The following is a 22,625-nucleotide window of genomic DNA, read 5'->3' as shown; positions in this document are numbered from 1 at the left end:
CGACACACACACACACACACACACACACACACACACACACACACACACACACACACAACCCATACTATTCTCATAGAAACCATTTGGCATCACCAGTAGGCGCTAGTCCAACCCAAATCGGGAATTCCTGCAGAGGGCTCCTCCAATCCGAGCTCAGAGCTGGCCGAGACAGGCACATTAAGCAAACGCCTCATCATCATCCAGGCCACATTGTATAGTGCACGGGTTCTCCCTCTTGACAGGGCGGCAGAACGGCTTCCTACCTGCTACCTGCGTCGGGATGCAAGAAGACCCCGTACCGGAATACAGTTCATTCGTCTCTTGTGATTTCCTTGTTCCTTGTCGCACACCCATACGCACACACAGAGTCGGAGGATTTTCCGGGAAGTGCGCACCCTCTTTTCCGCTATTTCTTTCCCGGATGCCCACCTCTACACACCACCACCCCTCTCGCTCTTACTCCGGCTACGTACTCTTACTATAATCGTCACCGCAGGGGGGGTTTCATGCCAAAGTCTAATCAGATTGTGGCTCCCACATGGTCATCTGGGATAACGCGAGACCCCAAGGGCGCATGGATACTGTACCTCACTCCGGTACAATTTTTAGTCCAGCACGTGCCGTTTCAAGACTATGGATGCTCTAGAAGCCTATTACATCTCTAGTCATTCAACGGACCCAAAGGAAGTAAAATGGTACACGAAAGGAAAAAAGGAGATAAAGATACACGATCGTGGTCTCGAGAGAATTCGATACTACGGGCGGCTGTCCAACAACCGCACTTGCCAATGGCACCAAGTAAAGTTGATAATCATGACCAGTGACACAACTATTGCTATATCCACCACACAGGTCTGGCCTTTTTGCTCAATCTTTTCTTCAAAGGGGGCTCCACGCGCAGATCATATGACCTACTGGTCTTGACTCGTCAGTTCTGAGTGATGCGGCGAGAGGCCTCGCTCTGTGTATCCTTTTCGAATCCAAAGTTTTTTGTTTAAAAAAAAAAAGGGAATGCAGGGTCCTTAGTCCAGTCACACATTCAATTATATGCATATATTTGCAGGGTGGTGGGATGGGAAATGGAGAAGAGGAGGCTAGAATCTCTTTGTTCCATCGACATGTGGCGCATGTCCGGGCCTCGACCAACACGATCAGGGTGGTCAGAACACTGATCGACTGACAAGTGAGGAGAACAACATAAGATACCCTGGGTAATAGGGGAGGGGAAATGGTAAAAGGCTTGGTATCCGCCAAAAGGAGACCGATGGGTGGCGAAAAAAATTCAACCAAGAAGATTGGAACGGTTTTTCTCCCTCAACGATCCAAGGGGGGGAAAAGGCTTGGGTTTGGGATCGTTGAACAAAACGGCGCGTAAAACGAACGCATACGAAGCATTGAACCGGCGGCATGCGTGGAATGCCTCTAGAAGCATGTCAGGTTCGCTGCCAGTGCGATAAGCCGGGGCGGGCGTTTGTGCGGCGGCGGCGTCGACCGCTCCGAAGGGAAAAAAAAAAAAAAAAAAAAAGGATGGCGGGCATGAATAATACCTACCTACCTAGCTACAGTAACCGCCATACATAGTACATAGCACACCAAAGCAAAGAAGCGCGGGAGAAGAAAGCGAACTACTGTGGTTGTAGGCGTAAATAAAACACCCCTGGTCAAGTACCAGATCTGATGGGGCGCCCACTCGACAGCTGCCAAAACACGCACAAGACGTGCACAAGAGCTGCACAAGTGGCTCCAAAATACTTACCAGGGACGTTTTACTTACCCATCATACCACAGTACCACTCCCCCATCATTTCGCTAACTATTCTAAGTTTCCGACGTACCTGGATGTGTGCATCCGAGGCCAGCGAGGTTCAGCGCGTGCAAGAGAAAGAGAGAGAGAGCATTATCTAGTGCTGTGTTCATTTCGGAATCACATTATCTAGGACCTTTTTGCGCAGCTACTAATTGTCTGCGACGTGGAGGTGGCGAACTTTATTTGCTGGATACTTTGGATACCGGCTCCCGAAGAATTGCCCTTCTCTCCCTTCTTGTTGCTTATGAAGGAGCAGTAAATAATACCAAGCAGAGAGCGGGCTGTGTATGTACGTTGTGTACTGTGATGAGACTGGATCATGAGTCCACCGGAAGCAAAAGCTTGTAGTGTGATTGATCTACAGACACTTACCAAGAATTAATTATATTGGGACGAACAATTCGTTGCGAGCGCACATCTTCTTACTACTTTGCTTACCTACTTCCTGGCTTGCCGCTGCTTATTGCTACTGTACTTTACGCACACACACACACACGCGCTGCATCGTCATCTTCAATCATGCGATTTTAAGCTTCCATAGCTCGAAGGTTGAAGTTGGAGCCCGCTTCCCTTTTGGGTCAAACGTCCGAACGCAAAAGATGCCTGCCGGCAGGGGCGTTGAAGATTCGCGAAATGGCCGACTGGGAACCGACAGGATCCCATGGCGGGGGGCCAGCAGCCCAGCGTCTCTAACCGTTGTTACCAGTGCTACCTTTTGCCTCCAACGACCCCTGTGCCTGCGTGTGATCCGCCCGCAAAATCGGGGGTCCCAGGGTGTGGATATGAATGATGCCCTGGGTAAATGCTCTTGTCGCTCAGTGGAGGTGCCAGGGTCATGATGGTCATGGTGGAATTTCCCGACGGGAAACCCTGGCAATTGGACATGGGGAACTCGCGCTCTCTGCCTCTGGGATGGCATGGGATGGATTGGCAGTAAGTACGTACTCTGGGCAAATACTTACTCCGTAGTGTCTATCCTATGTTAATCAAACAAGAATAGCAGCAGCTGGAACTGCTGAGGGTTCGTGTAACTGGCCACCCCCCCAAGGCCGACGACAACATGCCGTGCTTTTCAAGACATCTATGACCACGGGATGCTAAAATGGGAGGGAACACCATCGTGTTACAATAGTATAATATATTGCCAATCTGTCCGAGACTGGTGTGTCTTCTGACAGTGGTTTGTCCATTATATTGCAGCGCAAACTCTATATAAGTCGGATCTTGGTCAGCGCGAATTCTTGCGCCATGGGACTATCCAAGCCAATATATTGTGTCTGCAAGAAACAAGTACATTTGCCCAAAAGTGCCAGCTACCTTTCTTTCCATGTGATAAAATCAAGGGGGTCCAATACTATTCTAGATTTCCTCATCAAACATTGCCAAATGGCGTGGGCAGTCGACGCTGATGACAATGTACCTGGCTACCTACACTAGAAAGTGGCATTAGATATCGGCTATAGCAGGTACCGATGTACTACCTGTAGTGTTTACATTAACTTTGCCGCCCATGTCACCTCCCTAGTATTCGGCTCCTGGGATCTGCTATCCACTGACCTGCAACGGTCTTTTGTAATGCTAGCAAGCATAGATAGTATTTTGTACACAGCGCAAGGTATTCTTCTATCTCTCATCTCTCATCTCTTCCCCCCGCCAAGGAATGAGCACAGCAAGCCCAGCCCACGCTCGTCAGCAGGATCCTAGGCTACTGTCTGGGGACGGGGCTCTGCGTCTTCGTGCCGGGAAACCCTGGAGTGTAGTTGGTGCGAGATGGGGCCATAAGCAAACAAAAACATTTTATTCCCGTATCCACCCTCTTGCGAAGGAGCGATAGCTCATTATCCGAGCACTGAGACATTACCTAAGAAGGAACACTGGTAATAGCAGCAGCTTACGAATTTCGGGATTGTGAATATCCTTTACTACCGAACTTCCGTATTCCGTAAAATTTATATTCTTGTTTTTTTTTCTTGGTCCTTTACCTTTTCTCTCACGGGCAAGTCAAGGTCCTCCTGGGCTCTCAGGCCCCCAACCCGAGCACTGCTCAAACGGTCCAGTTGCAGCTAACCAGGTTGTTATACCTGAACTAAAGCCGCACCCAAGGCCCAACGGAAATACTGTGACTATGACCTGCAACGCGAGTCGTGTTGGCCAATGACGACTTACGTCTTCGCAACTCTAATTGTGGGGAGATGATCCAGCAGCAGGGTGTCTATGTGTATTGTGACGATATACAGTAGGTAGCAATTCTACAGGGTTTTGTACACTGTTGAAAGAAAAGAGTGGATCGCTGGCTCTCTGAAGTCTTCTCTGTACGATAGTGGTTGCTCTCGTCTTTCGGGACCAGATGCCGACGCCGCAGTTGAGTAGTATTCATTTCCTCACGGCTTGGCCTTCTTGCCAATGTTCCAACCCCAGGATCGCAAGACTTTGACAACCTTGGGCAATATGGCCGCTGTTAGGGGCACCCGGATGAAGATGAAACTCTTGTGTATAGCGTATGCCAGCGCTAGTTGCGTTCCCAGGCCTGCGCATCTCAAATAAGCTTCACGAAGGAATACTGCAATGACGATCTAGCGACCATAGGTAAGACTTACTGGCTTCCGCTCGATTCCGAGCTTGGGCTTCCTCGACGCCCCAGCCCGCCATCTCGGCATGTTCGCTGATATTATTGTTGCCAAAGGTCTCCTGCTCATTGTCCTTGAGAGCTTTACGATATGCGGTCCACCTCTCCTGCACCGAATTCGGGATCAACTTTTTGACATTGGAGACGATCCAATGCTCAATCTCCCCTATCCTGTCTGTTCCCACGATGCGTACCAATAAGAAGCAGAATGGAAAGTCGAGAACGCTGAGAGCGAGATATACTCCCACGGCCGTCCACCCATACTCGCGGGAAAGTTTCTTCAATCTTGCAGACAGTCCCTGGGGCTCTGCCTCCTTTGTACTCGATTCCTTTGCCGCATTCTTGGCGTCTCGCAGGCGAGATGTGTTGTGAAAATTGCGCCTCGAGCTCCGCAGGGGACTGGTTCGGGCTTTTGGCAGATTCCTCGCAATCTGAGGGCGTAGCGATGCTAGTTGTCTCGAGCCTGCTGTCCTGACCAGACTCTGCGTATGGGTCGACAGATTCCGTGCCCAGATTGCTCTCCCTACCGGCTGCGCGTTCTGCCACCACATGGCGTTGCCGGTTCGCCCAAAGAGGGCTACATAGTCCCTGACCGAACTTTTCAACATGCTTGGCGATGGTGTTTGGATTTCAAAAGATGCTCGAGAGTGGCGCAACGCGAAGAAGTTCGAAAGAGCGCCGTAAGCTGCTAGCCGGCTGATCCGCAGCCTTTTTTCTCCTCCTCGCCGCAGATGCCACTGAAAGCTGAGCTTGTGGGCTGATGACTGGCTGAAAGGCCGTCACAAGCTGCGCCGCAGTGTAATCGTTATCGTGCGTTTTGCTTCGATGAAATGTTTCGGGTCAAATCGCACACTCGGCCGTCGGTCGTCGGTGTCGCTATCAATTCAATGTCCGGAGTCGGGGATGTTTTTGTTTTCTGGCAGCTTCTCCTGGCTGCTACCCGAAGCTTTGCACGCGGGCAAATTTTAGAAGCTATGGTGGAGATGCACGGTGATGCAACTCCTCCGTCCCGACTGGCACTTATCCCGATTCGACCTCAACTGGAAGGACCCTGGATTTTTGCTGCGACTGTAATTGTATGTACACAACATGCCTGTTAAAACACCACCTAACCTGCCTTATCATACTTCAAACACATATTACTACCCGATTACAACCTCACAGTGTACGGTAAAGATTGCAAACAACAATCAAGCAATATGACTAGCTGCCCATATCGTATAATACGTGTTCAACCAAGCGGCCTTTTGAGGTGCATATGTTCCAAGCTGATTAGAGCCTCGACTGGCCTTTTCCCTAGCCTCTGGACCATAGGTACTCAAGGAACCCTATGGCAAGGCAAAGGCACGAACTTCTGGCAGAAAGTTGGCGATAGCTATCACTGGTCACGCATTCTTGTGATAGCCCGTTCTACTCTTGCTTCTCAACTTCTGCATCAACATGTTGCGCGTTATTCACATCATCAATAGTATATACGAGCTAATCTTTAGCAACTCTTTCCATGCATAGTTCGTTCATTATCCTTCATCCATACACGAGAGAGGTCATGAGTGGCCGAATAGTATAGCTCCATCGCGCTGACGGTACTATTTACACGCCAACACCAACTCTGAACTGATTCATGGTCTCAGAGGTCGCCGAGCAAACCTTCAAGATTTCGGCTTCTGCTTCGGCAGATATAGATACTCATAGTCTTTTCGAGTATTAAACTGCAGGTTTTCCCCTACCGATACAATGTATAGTCTCATATCTCGGTTGCGGACGCACCATGTTTCGGGGTTTCCTCGTCGGCTCAACTTTCTTTTGAATGGTAGGTTGTCGATACCAGCAGAAATGCACGCCCTCAAGTCTACAGATGTAGCACCTTTCAGAGCCCAGCCAAACTCAGAGATCCTTTGAGTTCGACGGGAGCATGTGTGCAAATCGTCACAAATCCCCTTGTTGATTTTGGGCAAGGGCCCAAGATGGCTTCGTCCCTTTCATGGTCCAGCCCAATGCAACCATTCGCCAGACACAACCAACAACATATGGCGTCGCCAAGTGAAGTCTCCTTGTCCTCCTACTCCTACTCCTACTCCTCCCTCCCAAGCCAGAGACTCAGCTGTGGAACAGATAAGATGTGCGTTGGCACCGGAGCTAGGCCTAAGGAACGGCTTTCCTTTTTGGGGGATCCTAAAAACCGATCCGGATGTCGGTCTTCTCGGACTCAGTGGCGGTGTGCAAATACACACACAAAACCAAGGAAAGCCGAGCATGCCGCGTACCCGAGCAGAGTTTGGTGGCTCTGACGACAGCAAACCTTATTTTGACGTTTCAGCCCGTCTTCCCTACTAACAGCAAAATAACAGACTGGCTGAATCCCAGTAGGCAGGTCTGAGGGGCTTTTCGTTTGGTAGGTTCCCAGTCCAAGGACACCAATCTGTGCGGTAAGCATACTATGTTCAGCCCCAAGGACCATGGACCGCGCAAGCACTCAGTCCGTTGTACATCCTAACGCGAGGCTGGAGTTTTGAAAGAAATTGCCCATCCTTCCTCCCCTCCAATGTCTCTAGCATCTGCATTGGTCATGATGCTCGAGAATCACAATCTTAATACGAACTGAAAGGCAAGGACCCTCTTCGTGGAGCCTGCACGACTCATTCCTCATGCCCGAGTCAGCTATCTTGCGCATCCTTCCAGTCGTGCGAGAGCCTTGTAAGGCTTCATCGTTTGTACGTAATCGAATGACCTGTAAGGATTGTGAAGCCCTGTTCAGGGCGGAATAAGTCATCATCAGTTCGCTGGTAATGTTACGTATCCAATTCGCCTACCTCACAGCTCGGGGAGTTGTTCCTGGGCGAGAAGCGAGTGGAAAAGAGGATACGCCGACCCGACAGTACTTGACGTATCTCGTATGACATAACTCACAGGCAGAAGATCCATGTTCGGTCTTAACGTCTGTCATAGAAACACTTTTTTCTAAAGACAAAACCGTCAAGTCGCCACCCAATCCAAGTCTTCCGCTCTGTGAAGCATGCCATTGGGTGCAGTACACGTGTCTGTGAACCCCCCATCAGCCATTACTTAACGAACACTAAATGAATACTAGGCAGAGTAGGTCCTGAATAGATTTCAAATTCTGCTTGAAATTCTAGAAGGCCGCTAGAACCCCACTGCCATGAGGCATACTTCTTCTAACCCACGGCACATGACAGAGCCTAGTATCAGCGGCCGAACCAGGATATCGGTGCAGGCTCGAGTCAGTCTCATCTGTCGAAAGCCTGTCGCTCATCAAATTAGGTTTAATCTGTTTGTACTGGTCATCATACTCATGATGGATCGCCCCTGAAAAGATCTCCATAGGTAGGTCACGGTGTTTCTTTAGTGCAGTTACCTTGCTCAAGGAGCCCATAACGCGTGTCGAGGTCCATTGCATCCCAAATGCTGCAAGCCTATTGTTAGCGACAATCACACTGCATGACAAGTTTTCAGGGCTGATCATCTAAACGGCTACACGGCACGACATCATGTTCTCTCGAACAGAGACGGGCTTTGAACCATCCACGATCAGACCTTCCACGGACCTTCTACTCCTCGCACCAACTACGGGTACGCTGCACGATGCGTTTGGAACGGGATCAAGAGTCAAGCCACTGATTATCTATTGGGGTTGGCCAAGCAAGCAAGATAGTAGTAAAGCGATCGTCCCTTGAGCTAGCTGCCCTATGCCGGAAGCGATCTCGGTCGATTTGTATCTAGCCTTGCCTTACTGCCTTATGGCTGTCCGCCATGGAGATCCTTTTTCAACACCGTCCTCTGGATATTGAGAGGGGTTGGTAAATAGGAGCCTTTCGGTTTTGGTAGGTGCAGGACGCTGCGTTGTCACCATTTTGGGTCGATGCAACGCCGTCGCCGGGTCCGGCTTTGGTAGATCTGATCTTTTCCCATTCTCACATCAGAAGTAGCCACGGCCCATTCGCCCGAAGCATTTCGCGATGGCCATGATAGCTCGAGATTCCGTGTCGCTCTCGATCAGGAAAGGAGTCTTGTTGCTGCTGTATACATCCGCCCCTGGATGGATGGGCATGTTAATGATACAGATGGCTCTTTTGTCTCGATTCCTGCCCTTGCTCAGTACATGTACCTTGAAAACTGATCTGGACAGATCTAGCGTGTCAGGGACATGCTCACATGATGGTCGTTGGTGATAGTCCCTTGTATCTTAACAATAGTTTAGATCGAGATTGAAGCCCTAGACCGCTAGGCAAGCTCGAATATTTTCTGACGCAATTGTGATGAAAGTCCGCACTGGCCAAATTGTCTCGACATAACACATGGAGAGTTCACTAGGTCTCCTCGGAAGCTAATGTTTGGCCGCCAATGTGCAAGGTCAAGCTGCCGTCTCTTGAACATGGACCGTTGGTTGCGAGCAACGACACTGAAGCTGTAACCATGGCCCATGAAGAGATAGCCAACACTGGTGAACCTGGATCAATGGTAAATTCCGGCAAGTGCAGCTTCCCACCTGAGAAATTCGCAAGCCTGCCATGAAGGCTATTTGAAAGTGAAGCGCTCTTTATATTTCACTGTAGAAAAGAAAAGCATCCTAGCAGATGAAATCGAATGTGACATTGACATTATGACTGAATCGTATGTATCAATAAGTGAACCAAACGATCTGCTCATATCGAGCCTCGATCTAGATATCAATAATCTCTGTCTTGCTGCTGTTCGCATTCCAGTCGGCGCTCAACTCTGGCTGCAATCTGCACCCCTTCATGCAATTACCATTTCTTGTTCAGGGCTATGTATATACATGCCAAGTTTGGGCAAGCCAGAGGTGCATTGTATTGTTTAAACCATCTAACTGATACGTCAAATTGGTACTCGAGAAACATCCCGCATTACAGCGTATGAAGACGTGTGGCTTTCATTCGGCATAGGCCTAATCGAGGCAGCCATCATAGAACTGATAACATTCTTCAGGTAAGACACTGGGCATCCACATACGAGCATTTGTGCTTGTCTAGAAATATTATATATAGCCAGTGTTCAAGAACTCGTCTTCCTCTCAAACGTTGCAAATGATGTATACTGCAGAAAAGAGAATTGAATTTGATGGTTTCTGTTCTACGCAATCCTCAAAAGAGCTGCATCTATACACGCAGAATACGCGACACAGATTCGATTGTTGCTGGATCAGTACATTTAAAAGACAAATAACTGTGACATGCTTTGGAGTCTCCATATCAAGGCAGTCTCTTGGACAGAGAATCCCGACCAATGTCCAAGTACTTTTTGTTGGAAGTGGCATTTCATGAATTAGATAGATGTAATTATCACACCCAAAGACAACTGTTTTACAACACGCAAGTGTAGCTCTAAACAGTCTTCAGATAACAAAAATATTACAATGCTGCTAAGCTTGTACTTTACATGCTTGATTGTGGACTTGGATTGCCCGAGTCGCTGCCGTACAGAGACTCGCGACTTTGATACAAACGAAATTTTGATGTTGATGTCCTATGGCTACCCAATTTAAATGTACTTTTCGTATCAAAATAATCTCTTCTAATCTGATAAAATGACTGGAATGGGATGATAAGCACGGATTAATTGGAATCCTATCACACAGGCAAAGGTATGTTTGTCTGAATGGAGGTTATGGAAGGACAATGAACAATCAAAATACATGTACCCAGACATCATTGTATGTCGAGATCAAGTCACGAGTGCAACAATGCCAGTCGATGCAACCAGTCGATTGTTCTGGCGTTTGACTAGAATCCTGACATTGGAATAATCAGCTCGCCGTCGGTCATCTGCCAGCTGCGCGGTGGACGGCGAGTGCTTTGGACGCGTTTGTCCATCACTGCCGCGATTCTCCCTATGAATACAGGAAGGTGATAGTGATTTTGACTCTCCCACAACTTTCTCTTCTTCACATTCAATCTTCCGATTCGACCCCGTCTCGACAACGATGATTTCATCTCGCGTCAGGAACTCAATCCCAACCATCGCCATCGCTTTACCGGTCACCACTGCTCGGATTACCCATATGGACACCACCTCTTACTCTACTCCCACATGATACCCTTGAATAAAACTCCATCGTCTTCTTTAGTTCACACAAAACCCTTTACAGCATATTCGGACCAATCTCCCAGTCACATCGTCGATACCATTTCGTCCAACAGTTGGTCTGTCTTGCCAACAGATGATGGCAGCGGTTTTTCACACAAATTCTCGTACCGATTATTGCAGATTGGAAGCACTTGGCGCCGACGCACACTCTTTCACCAATGTCTTATCTCTTTAGTGCTGCGTTACAGTAGACACACGTGCTTTGGTAACTTCACAAGTCGACCATTACAGCATTTTTCCTTGTTTATTTCTATTCCAGTGTTTCTAACCAGCAAAGAAAGACATGCCCGACAGCCCACTACTGTGCAGATAGCTCGACACGATTGATTCCCCTGTCAACCTCCCAATATCACATAGTGACTCAGCTCGCTCACTGCTAGCGGTTGAACAAACGACGACCAGCCACCACAACTTTTGTCAACAGCTCGTCGGCGACCAAAGCCAGTCTGAGCGCCCGCCTGTCATCAAGAACAAATTCAAAATTTGCAAAATTCTCCATTGAGGTACCCCTCATTGCCCCGCCTTCCAAAGTTGATCATCAGCTTCTGGTTGCAGTGTTGCTTTGTCTCCAGTCTGCCAGCTTCAGCCGTTGTCACCATCCACACTTGCGCCGAGAGAACATAGCACTGGACACTTACTCAACTGCTGTATCATGACACTGTTAGTACTACCTTTACTCCCTCAATTTCACGCTTGTCATAGAATCCTTTCATTATTCCGTCCCAACCTGGTGTTTATATTGGCACCCTTCCTCCCAAAGACTTTACGTTTTCGTCCTAACTGAAGCATCATACGTCTAAAGGCATCTCAATATCGTCTCTACCCATTCGATTAACCCGCCAATGACGTCGAAATCGGACGAAAGAATACGATTGACCTTTCCGAGTCACGAAAATGTCACCACAGTATAGGTGTCATCATTTCCTATCTTTCATATTTTCAGGGTTCAGCCAACGTCGGCAAGCGAAAAGGCCGTCGCTTACAGTATTGCTTAAAAGAAGTTGTCTTTTAACTGAAGCGACCACAACTGCGAAACACAAGGTATCGCCGTCTGCAAGATCACTCTCATAATCGTCTGAAAGCTAATAGACAGTGTTGCTTTGCAGATCCGCCTACACAAGAAGTGGGGAGTTGTTATACGCGTTTGGGAACCATGGTCATGACTGAGACGAATAAGGCTCTTGACATGCTCTGGCCGTTCATAGGGATCCAGCTTTCGACTGCTCCTGTAGGCCCTATGGGTTGTCTCATTATTGAGCGAGCCAAAGGCTACCCCCTCATTGTTGGGTCAAAGAGGCCCTCCCTCCCCATGGCCGCTGCCACAACCATGTCTCTGCAGACCATCATCTTCAACGAGCCTAGCCCCTCTTCAGGGTTCCTTCTCGTAACGCAAATTTTGCGCATCTATGGTTTGATGCCGGTTTCACCGGCATAACCCTCTTTGTCGCGTCGATTGCCCGAGTCCGCAGCCTGAGCCTGACGGGCAGTGGCGCTGGGGGATGTCTGGAAGCATCTCTATGGTGCCGCTCCAAACAAACTCTTACGACAGCGGCATGTTTGTTGTTACAAACGCCCTTTCGTTGTCACTCGGCTTAGACCCGAGTGACTATACGGAACTCGAAATGAGCCACCAAAGAAGCACCTTTGCGATCCGATCAGAGTTGGCATATGGTGGAGGGGAAGTTGTGCGGGTGAGCTCAAGGGGCTACCCCGGGGTTGAGTAACAAAGAGCTCCCCCCCCCCCTTCCTCAGTCCATCCCACGCTGGGTGGGCTGCTTCACCAGATCACTTCTCGACATCCTCGGACGCCAGGAGGTGATCCGACATGGCATCTCTGTGCCAGATCTCCACAGAGAGCTAATCCAGAAGCTGCCGATGTCCTTTCGGACATCTTCCAACAGGAAGCCCGGAAGGAACTTGAACAGCCCGCACAGCCAAAACATCACCACTCGATGCGAGTTGAAGGAAATAGGCGGCCTAGAGCACCTGCGCAACATTCACACTCGATACTTCACCGCTGAAACTCTTCAGCCCGGCGACCACCTTGGACTGGAGCCTGGCGACGACAAGTTTCAGTTGGCAACGGTCGTTGTCCGCCGCAGAGATGGCGTCTTCATCCACCCTTACCACGTGCAGTGGATGATTGAGTTTCTGGACAAGATAAATCAGTTCACTGATGGAAAATGGTACACCGTAGAGTGGTTGAGTAGTATGACACAGTTGGAAGGGCTTTTCAAGTTCATTTGTTCGCATTCTTCTTTCATAGACGTAGACCACCTTTAATTTTACTCTTTGATCTGAATATTCGACGTATCAATAAACCAGTCCACGCGATGCGGCATGATTGTTTTGACACGACCTTGATGATTTTGCAATGGCTAGTCAACTGGTCTTGTACATCTAGCGCTGATGTGTTATATAACCAGAACCTGCAGGGTCACTATCCTGCTCTAGATCAAAACTTATGGACCTGGTCTTTCCTATAACCCATCTCTTCCAAGACACCCCTTTGCTTCCACGAGCCGACCAAGGAGCTCTCCATTGCCGGCGGCCCGCAGACGAATACTTTTGCGTCGGCCTGCGCGGGCCCCACGACTTTGCCCAGCAGCTCCTTGGTCACGTAGCCCCGAGGATACGGCGAGCCCTCGGCCGGGTTGCTGACCACGTAGCTCGCCCGGAAGCGGCCGGGGAACTGCTTCTCCCACCGCTCGAACTCGTCCCTGAGCAGCACGTCGGCGTCCGAGTTGACGCCAAAGACGAGGTCGACCTGGGTCCTGTCGCCCTCGTCGCGCAGGATGCCCGACGCCAGCTGGTAGATGGGCGTGATGCCCGCGCCGCCCGCGATGAGCGTCACCTTGGGAAATTGGTTCGCCTTGTACGCGAATCCCGGGATCCTGGTCACGAAGAAGAGCGAGTCGCCTGGTGACAGGGAGTGGAGATGTGTGCTGGCTTTGCCGCCGGGGTATTTCTTTACCATGAGTTCCAGGACTCCTGGCTCATCTGTAGCATGTTGGTAAGTTTCGGGGACCGACATCAATCTCACTTGTTGGAGGAGGAGAGGAGGGAAAAAAAAAACAAAAAAAAAAAGCGACATACGTGGTGAATTGATTGGTGTGTATGGCCTCACCACGGGTGTCCAGCTGCCCTTTGGCCATGAGAAAGTAAGAACTGCGGCTAATGAAGTTTTCAGTAAATTGGTCGTTTGCGAATTTTGTGATACGACCAGACTCACAAGTAGTTGGAAAACCGCTCACTGTACCCTCTGGTAATTGAAAGCGAAGCCGCTTCGTATTGTGATTGATGGTCTCAGAGTCGGCTAGCGGCAGAGATGTGAAGACGGGGCCTGTGAATAGCTTCCTGGGCTCGCCCGAGTCGGCGTGCGCTGTGTTCGAGTAGATTGCAAGTCCCACGCCAGTAACTGCTACTGCGCCAATTGCTGCCGCCACACCTCCGCGACGTAGCGGTTGAAATGCGGTTGCTGCCGCTCGAGACATGATTTTTTTTTTTTTCGCAGTTCAAAAGTGGCCTACGACAAGCGTTGATGGTGGTCGCTTATACTCGGTGGGGTTGTGCAGAAAATCACCTAAAGCGCCAATGTACGGATGGCTAGAATTGGGAGCACTGTGGGAAATATGCACAGGAGAATAATGTAAACAATACAAGATTTCTATAATCAAATTAAATATCTCTCACGTCAAAAATAATTCCAGCAGTGGTACTGGTGTTTTCTTATAAGCGAGCAGCAGCATGACACGGTCTCGGAGAATCGGTACTAGTACGATCGGACAATTGGAATTCCCTTCAAATGTCCGTGATTCTACAGCGCAACATACGACGACCCTGACATTCTGCGCGCCACCGTCCTCTCACTTGCTGATGTACCTTGTAAATGTACATGTGCTCTTTGGCTGTCAGCATCAGCCCCAAACGGTCGGTCATTGGACCGTCGAGTGGTCTCAAATAGCATGCAAAGAATCTCATTGACGTGCATCTGTCTTGCTGACCCTTGTTTTTCTCCCTGCTTTTGCGGGTATTCATGGAACGGAGATTCTCAAAGCTTCGACTCTCGACCATAAGGCAACGCTTCCTTTCAAAGTCTGCATGCTGTAAACTTTTGATCGTTGGTGGGATCACCACGTAGCTCAGCCTCACAACGGAGCTCCTCGGCGCCGTAGGTATTAAACTCGGTCCCGAGAAGTCGGGACGCCAAGTCCCGAGCAGCTAACCTAACCTAGGTCGTTGTTGGACCTGCGTAAGCGTGAACACCCCTAGAGCATAAGTCAGGACTTCCTTTACACGGCATTCTACATCATCGAGATACATACCTATAAATATATATATAAACACTGACCGACACAACTTACTTTTGCTGACAACGCAGGACCGCTTGCAAGTCCTTACCAAGACAGCGTTTATCACGGAACAATACTCGACCGTGCAAAAATTGATAAGGATGGGTATTATTCGTTACGCTACTCTCTAAAAATATGCAAATGTCCAAAAATCAGGTATCATGGAACATGCCGCGAAATAAACTTTCGCTTTCGCTTCTATATACATTTCAAAATACCCCGCTACGGAGATGTCTTCATCTGGCGGGTTCCGGGGTAATCATCGACAGCCGGGCGTGCTGCATCTCCGCAGCGTCCGGCTCGTGCTCGTATTGCACGGCCAGATGATGGCCATCCGACTGCGTTGCGGGAGGAGCTGCGGCTGAGCCCTGCGCAGGATATACTTCTGTTGGCATTTCCGCTACTTGATGACCTTCAATGGCCATCTCGTGGGCATGTTCCTCGTGCGGCAACTCATACATGACTTGTTGGCTCGGCGGTGGCGCGTACATCTCGTGGGCAATGTTATTCTCAGGCTTGGTCTGGTCGTAGTATGAATACCGCTGGTCCGCCTGAGGAGCCACCCACTCGCCATTCTGCCAATATCCTGACATGTAAGCCGGTGCTGGAGACCCAGGAACCGTCGATGGAGAGAGCAGAGGGCCTGCGGCTGGGTTGGACGCGTCCTTGTCCTTGCCTGATGCAGCTGCCGCAGTGTCCACGTTGAGATTGTTCTTCTTGGATCTTCTAAAGCGGAATAACACGAATGCGAGGCCAGCAATCACAACAGCACCCACCCCAACACCAACGCCTGTGCCTATCTTGGCTCCCGTGGAAAAGCCCGAAGAAGAAGATGATGTGACGGTGGTTTCAGTCACGTTGGAAGTCTTTGAGAGAACAATGGCATCCTCCCAGGTATCTGCGTCGGATCGATGCACCTGGGTCAGGTTGCCGTCGCTCATGTAGTAAATCCAAACTCGGTCATTTGACGTATCGTATGTCAAGGCTAGTGCCGCACTGGCATCGTCGGCGAGGGGCCATTTTTCGTTTTCCTGTGTGTCAAACTTGTTCCACGTGGCATTGAGTCCCGAAAGTCCATGGAGGTACTTGTCGGTGCCAATATAGAAGACGTTTTGCGTCAAATTATCACTGACAAAGACGGCGACGCTAGCAGTATAACCATCAAAGGCGTCGAGTGTCCAGTCCTGGTCCACATCATACCCGAATATGTAGCCACTCGTGTTTGTGTTGTTCGTGACTTGGATATACAAGGCATCGGAACTGTCCGTGTCATTGATAAGGATAGTTGTCAATGGAAAGGTGGCTGTCTCTTGTTTAGCAATGGATAGTCGGCGTAGTTTCATAAAGGTCGCACTTACTAATATCCCATGTATCCGCACTTTCGAGGTTACATACTTCGATGGTTTCGTACTGGGCTGTACTTATAGATGGCGACATGAGAGTGATGTTATTTTCGCCTTGATGGCTGGCCGCAAGTTCCAGCGACAATTGCTCGTCTGGGGTAAGCAGGCCATCGTAGTACCAGTCATCCCCAGGTTCATAGCGGAGTGCTGCCGTCCTCCAATAATAATCTTTGAAATAAACACGGTAGCGGGTGTCGTCGGCATCTCCGAGGTTGAGAATCGCAAGGCCAGTGCCATTATAGGGCGTGGTCAAGTGTGCAGAAATATCCCAACTGTATTCCGATTCTACTTCATAAGCAGAATACTGGCCTGTTGTCGAATTGCATTGCCATTGAGACTGTATAATACTCATTGACTCTGTTTGATACACAATAATGGCCTTGAATTACCATAAGCGTTTGCCGACAAGATTGCACCACAAGAATTGTGTGTAAAAGTAGTTAAATAGGGGAAATAACTGAACCAACTCACAATGTCAATACCACCAGACGTCTGATATCCTAACCCCGCCACGCTCGTGCCATTTACTGGCGGGTATCTGGAGTCAAGAGCGAATGCGGCAGACTCGTTTGCTGGAAATATGGGGTTGCTGTCGCTGTTACAGAGACTGTACATGATATCGCCGCTCGCTTTATCGTACATGATCACCTGGGGCGTAGAAAGCCCATCGTACCACCACGTCGATATAGGCCCGGCGCAAGCTGTTCCGAATAGAAGCCATAATGGGGTTTGTATGCTGGATACTCTCGAAGCATAACGGAACGCCATGGCGGGTAGTGTTTGGGCTGTAAGAAGATTCGGTGAACCCGCTGCTGGTTCAATCCCGCCTCTCCAGTGTAAAGTCGTGACAAAAAGTCAAGTTACTTGGATGACAAAGGGAAAACAGAATTCAAGTTCGGAGAGGAGAGCCAAGAAAACGGCGTCCCGAAGATAGCGAGAGAGAAACAAGAAGTAACTATCCGTGCCGCACCCTAATAACGTTGCTCTCTTTCTTCTTTGAGCAAACTTCATCAACACACAGCTGACTTGCAGGTCCAACTCACTGTAATGCGCGGGCGCGGACCCAGACAACCGCAGGGATTTCTGCATCTTGACAAACATTATTGGCTTTCCCCCTTGCGAGGCTTGCTATTTTCGCACCTCTGGACCTTGGTACCCTGGGCGATGTCCACTGCGACTGCCCACTATAATAGTTTTTCGTTATTGGCGCGTTCTGCGGAGTCGAGGCTCAGCTCCAGCGACGTGAGATCCAATCCACGATGCTTCTAGTGCAGACAAGTTCCTTTTCAAGTTCCACTGTGACTTACTGTTGGGTTTTAGCAGTTGCCGACACAGCCTTGAAAGGATCATGTCTGGCAAGCATTCTGAAATGAATTTGCTCCTATTGTTGAACACGATTGCGGAGTTTCCATGACTGAATACTCAAGGCTCTAGTAGTTGGGAGGTCGGCCGACATGAAATTGTATTGGACCCTTTCCCCCCTAAACAAGAAAGAAAAATCCATGCGTTGGCCAAAATCCTTCGAGGCCGCTAACAAATGACAGCGGCGGCCGCTGGGTTCAGAGGAACTTTCAGTATCCCCACCTAGTGCCGATCTTGTCACGAATTCTCCTCATTCTGGGCGAACCTAGCAGCTCTGTTTTCCATTGCTTGCGAAAACGTATTCCTTCTCCGCTTTGAATCGACGCTTTGGTGCCATCGCAAGACATCTTGTAGCGAGATGGGCCGCTGATTTAGAGTCTACTGTGTAGACAATGGCGGTGGGAGAAAGGCTCGAGCCTGGCACCAAATAATAACAATAATAATAATAGCTAGGGTCAACCCACAAATCTCGGGACTATGCAACCGCCAACCTTCGGCATCATATGCGTCCAAGACTTATCGACAGTCGATTCTTGGAGGCTTTAATTGCTTGATCATGAACGGATCAGATCATATATATGGCCTTATCTGGTTAATAGATGCGTGGCAATACAGTCTTGCAGCGAGTGGTGCGATAGCGGATGTAATGGGGCACAGCTTAGACACTGGACTTCTGTGTTTGATCTTATTGCGCACGTGCAGCTGTCGGAGACTTTATTTTGATTAATTAAGGGTTGAACTATACCAGTCTATCGGTATTGCCAGTCCTCACCATCATGCCAGCACCAACGACCCAGGATGCATCGTTGTGGCTATTTTTATCTTGCAGCTTTTTGATTTCTCGGCATTAGTGGAGACTGATTCATGCTTGATCTACTAATTCGCCCCCAAAATACTCTTATCTCAGAAACTGCTTCGAATCAACATTCTTGATACAAGCGTCTTCTTACCGCACAACGGGTTTCGCCGAAACCATTAGTGGTGCCTTCGACCAAAGCGCAAATATTTTCTGATTTGCCCAATCTTTGTTGTCGTTGCTGAGCGCGAGGTCAAAGTCATACACTAGTGATGCCAGGAACAATCGCATTTCGTGCAATGCCATGGTCTGACCAATACAATTTCTTGGTCCGCTGTCAATTCCATGTTTGAGTCAGTTACCGGTCCGAGGAAGTCGCTGGTTGATCAGTTGCACGCAAGGATCAACTGAAATGAAGCTTGACGACCTTGCTAACATGCAGGTGGCCAGGACAAGACTTTCAGAAGAAGCACTCAATACAAGTTTGCCGCGCAACTGCTAGAACAAACAATGCAATGAACAATATTTCAAAAGTGACTTACTAGCTAAATGGTTGATGGGCATCTTGCACATCATCGCTGTACTCTGGATCCCCCAACCAGCGCTCGGGCACGAAACTCTCGGGGTTCTTAAAGTTCCTCGTAGAGTGGTACATGGAGTAATGATGGCAAAAGACACGCGTATCTTCGGGAATCCACTGCCCAAGTATGGTCAAACCACCCTTCGGCACGATCCGTTGTGAGCCGATGGGAAGTGGCGGGTAAATGCGCATGGCTTCTTTGAGGCAAGCGTTTAGATATTTGAGATTACCGAGGCCGTCAAAGTTGATGTCCGTGGTGCTCTTGAATGAGCCTCGGACCTCTAGGCACAGACGCTGCATCTTTTCCGGATTCATCAGCAGGTAATACGTCACTCCGCTGAGAAGGGTCGCTATCATCACTTTGTTCAGTCTCGTGGTCGGTCGATATCTGTAATTTGCGTACAGAACATGACTCACCAGTTGTTTCCGAGCCGGCCATCATGAAAAGGTCCGCGTTGGAGTGCATCTCCTCCAAGCTGAGGCCCTTTTCGGTGCCTTGAGCACTCAAGACGAGATTCCAGATATCGGGCTTGTCGGAACCCTCTTGCATTCTCTGATCTACACGATCTGCCGAGTGCTTGGCATGGACTAGCATCTGTTCTGTCACGGACTTGGGCTGGAAGCGTTCAAATAGCGCCAGCAGAACCGGATAATAGTGAATGATGCTGATGATTGGCAGTAGCTGGAGCGATTCAAAGACGGAGCGAACCCATGGGCTGAATTCATTCTTGGCCAGGAGACCGAGTGGATGACCAAAACATAGGTCAGCCATGACATCAAATGTGGCAAAGTTGTAGAGTCCAGTCATGTCAATGGCCTGTCCACTGTTGTTGATGTCGCGTACCTTCGATGTAAAGATATCGGCACTAAGGGATGTGTCATGAGTACCAGGAGCAATTGATCTGTAAGATTTTGAAGAAAGAAAAAAGGGCATTGGGGATGGAGGCGATACTCACTATTTCTGGAATATCGGTTCTTGCTTTCTTAGTGCTCTTTCCGAAAAAGCAGGCGAGAACAGTTTACGCATGCGAGCATGATCGACGGCATCGGCAGTGAGTATGCTCTCAACACCTACATGATTATTGTTAGTAATGCCTATGCCAATATGTAGGTGCAACTTGTCTTCAGAGGTTTGACTTGCCATTGGCTGGTCTGATATTTGCGTCAAGCGGTTTTCCGAGGGTATACCCGCCCTTGATGGAGCCGTGGATAACCTTCCACGCGTCGGCTGAGGCGTAACTAACATCATGGGGACCAATTCTGACTACGGGGCCATAGATCTCGTGGAGATTATGTATCCAGTACACATCTTGACCATTCCAGAATTGACGCCAATACGGAATGCGGCTGATGGCACTGGTCTTTGGCCCGGGGATTCCGGCAAGTGGGTGGCCCGTCAGGAGATAGATGGCATGTCCAGCGAGATACACCAGGTACAAGAGCGACACAGCAGCCGCAATCTCTACAGCCAGAGCCATTTTGGGGCTGTTGGTTGTCCCGTGTGATGGGGCAGGCAGGTTGTCTTTCGCCTCAATGATTTGTTTTCAGTTGACAGAAAGAAATGATTGACAGTTGGCGGGGAGGCTGAGAAATTTATACAAATGGGAATCGAATCTGCGTTGTCATTTCCAGTTGCATATGCGCTTCTAAGGGTGATTCACCAAAGGCATTCTTGGAGTTGCATGATCGTCGGCGCATATACTGAAAAGAGCGACTCTGATTAAGCAAAAAATAGGCGGGCGTACCAATATCATTCCACCTTTTATCGGACTTTCCAACAAGAGCGTATTGATTGGCGGCAGACTCACGGCTTTATTCCCATCTAGAGTAATTGGCCTTGGCACGACTGCAGTGCCCTTACATGGGAGTTTGGGGAGCGTTATGACAGCGCATATGAGCCTAGGTTAGAGGGATCCAAAAGAACTCAGCATAGCTAGCGCACAGTATAATTGGTCCTGTCTAGCGGAGGCACCAATCATCTGCTTCGAGTTTGTTTCTTTTTGGCAGAGCATAACGAAGTACGTACAAACATACATTACACGGGACACAGATGAGCAATGTGGTTATGCCAATATTCATGTTTCTAGCTCTGAAAATATTCGTATAATCATGTAGTGTACAAAGTAGACGATCCGTATAGCAAGTGCAACTGTGGACATTATATACAGGTTACAAACATCGCGAGGGTGGCATATCGTGGCAGCATGGTGTTTGGAGACGTCTAAATGACTTTTCCAAGCCTCATATTCTTACACGAAGGGATATAGAGTTCACCTGACTCGATCACAATTGCATCTCAACTCCGGCAAGACCTTTCAGTTTGGAGAATCAGCGGCATCAGTCATAGAGTTTCTTCTACACATGGCGCAGCTGTCATTGCCCTGTGTCAACCTTAGATAGGGCGGGGTTTTAGCAGCTAGCTGCGAGGCTCCAGGGCTTGAGCTTGGAAGGAGAACGCTACTGGTCTAGGCAGTGCGGGGGAGCTTAGCGGTACCAAATAACTCGGACTTGGCCTGCAGAATGCTACAAAAACATCAGATGAATAGCCAAAACAAACGAAACAGATATATGACAATGCGATTAATGTATGCATGCACATGCGTGTTTGATGACCTCGATAAACAAACATCGCAGTAGATAATTGTTCGTCCAAAGATCTGCCGGGTAGAGATCGACACCCATGGGGAATCCTGGCTACCAAATTTTGGCAGTCTTATGCATTAGGCTTATGACCAGTGACTTGCCTTGACTTTGTCCGAGGGCAGGAATGACCCTTGTAAGCACACACGTGGAATCCACCTAGAGCTGCAATTTCCCTGTGCCAAAGCACCAATCAGCTTGAGCTTCCGTTTGGGGGAGGGACCAGAGCGCGACCGCGTCGATCTGCCTGCTGAGTGCGGTGCTTTGTACTGCACAAACCGCCCATTCGTCATTTTTTTTGTTGACAGCTGACATGACCACAAAATACCAACGGTAACCACCGACAACGACGACGACGATAAGACGAACACGACGACAAACGAACGACACAGCCGCAACGAACCACACAACGACAGATAGTTTAGGCGATCACGGCACCAAATAGCAACGTCAAGAAGTCAGCAACGCCAGAGTTTATCAAGTGCAGCCACTTCCCCGGCTGCATCTCTCGAAGCTACATCCTTGACAAGGTTTGGCTGGGTGCAGGCTAGCACTCTGCAACGCTCCTTTGACAGTGCTTCCACTGAGCTCGTCAGTGCAGTCCCTATCTTTGCCTGTCTACGAACGAAACATTACGATACCTGGACTCATCATATTGCCTGCGCCGCCGTCGTCTTCGCTGCCGTTACGGCCTGGCTTCGATCTCCAGGGGATGCGCACTTCAATCAGTCGACCTAGGTGCTGAATGCGAGGCCCGAGCCAACACCTGACCGTGCGGCAAACGTTGCAAAGCGCCGAGTAGCTGGCGCCCTACAGCCGCATACATCCCGTTGGGCGCAAGACGAACAGCGCCATCGGTCGCATGCTGCTTCGATTACCAGAACCATTCCAGCAGTGTAGGAGGCGAGGAGGCGCTTTCCTCCACCCATTGTAACC

The 22,625-nt window shown here is 49.3% G+C and overlaps 5 protein-coding genes across 5 annotated transcripts; 1 reads left to right on the top strand and 4 right to left on the bottom strand.

Annotated features, from left to right (window-relative positions):
• Positions 1-4,188: 4,188 nt before the first annotated feature.
• PFICI_06634 (uncharacterized protein) lies at positions 4,189-5,041 on the bottom strand (the record flags this gene model as incomplete). Its single annotated transcript, XM_007835215.1, has 2 exons — positions 4,189-4,334; positions 4,405-5,041. 2 exons carry the CDS (start codon positions 5,039-5,041, stop codon positions 4,189-4,191), a joined length of 783 nt encoding a protein of 260 aa, XP_007833406.1.
• Positions 5,042-11,709: 6,668 nt separating this feature from the next.
• On the top strand, positions 11,710-12,839 carry PFICI_06633 (uncharacterized protein; the record flags this gene model as incomplete). The annotated part of the gene is made up of 3 exons (XM_007835214.1): positions 11,710-11,976; positions 12,026-12,247; positions 12,309-12,839. The coding sequence occupies 3 exons, from the start codon at positions 11,710-11,712 to the stop codon at positions 12,837-12,839; spliced, it is 1,020 nt and encodes a 339-aa protein (XP_007833405.1).
• A 172-nt stretch (positions 12,840-13,011) lies between these two features.
• PFICI_06632 (uncharacterized protein) lies at positions 13,012-14,050 on the bottom strand (the record flags this gene model as incomplete). The annotated part of the gene is made up of 3 exons (XM_007835213.1): positions 13,012-13,556; positions 13,653-13,730; positions 13,789-14,050. The coding sequence occupies 3 exons, from the start codon at positions 14,048-14,050 to the stop codon at positions 13,012-13,014; spliced, it is 885 nt and encodes a 294-aa protein (XP_007833404.1).
• Positions 14,051-15,144: 1,094 nt separating this feature from the next.
• On the bottom strand, positions 15,145-16,953 carry PFICI_06631 (uncharacterized protein; the record flags this gene model as incomplete). Its single annotated transcript, XM_007835212.1, has 3 exons — positions 15,145-16,211; positions 16,267-16,690; positions 16,783-16,953. 3 exons carry the CDS (start codon positions 16,951-16,953, stop codon positions 15,145-15,147), a joined length of 1,662 nt encoding a protein of 553 aa, XP_007833403.1.
• Positions 16,954-19,010: 2,057 nt separating this feature from the next.
• Positions 19,011-20,527, bottom strand: PFICI_06630 (uncharacterized protein; the record flags this gene model as incomplete). The annotated part of the gene is made up of 4 exons (XM_007835211.1): positions 19,011-19,399; positions 19,467-19,915; positions 20,006-20,110; positions 20,187-20,527. 4 exons carry the CDS (start codon positions 20,525-20,527, stop codon positions 19,011-19,013), a joined length of 1,284 nt encoding a protein of 427 aa, XP_007833402.1.
• Positions 20,528-22,625: the final 2,098 nt, after the last annotated feature.

This window comes from Pestalotiopsis fici (genome assembly GCF_000516985.1).
Source record: "Pestalotiopsis fici W106-1 unplaced genomic scaffold PFICI_Scf_4, whole genome shotgun sequence".
Lineage (NCBI taxonomy): Eukaryota > Fungi > Ascomycota > Sordariomycetes > Amphisphaeriales > Sporocadaceae > Pestalotiopsis > Pestalotiopsis fici.
Note: the sequence above shows the minus strand (reverse complement) of the source record. Positions and strands in the feature narration are given on the sequence as shown.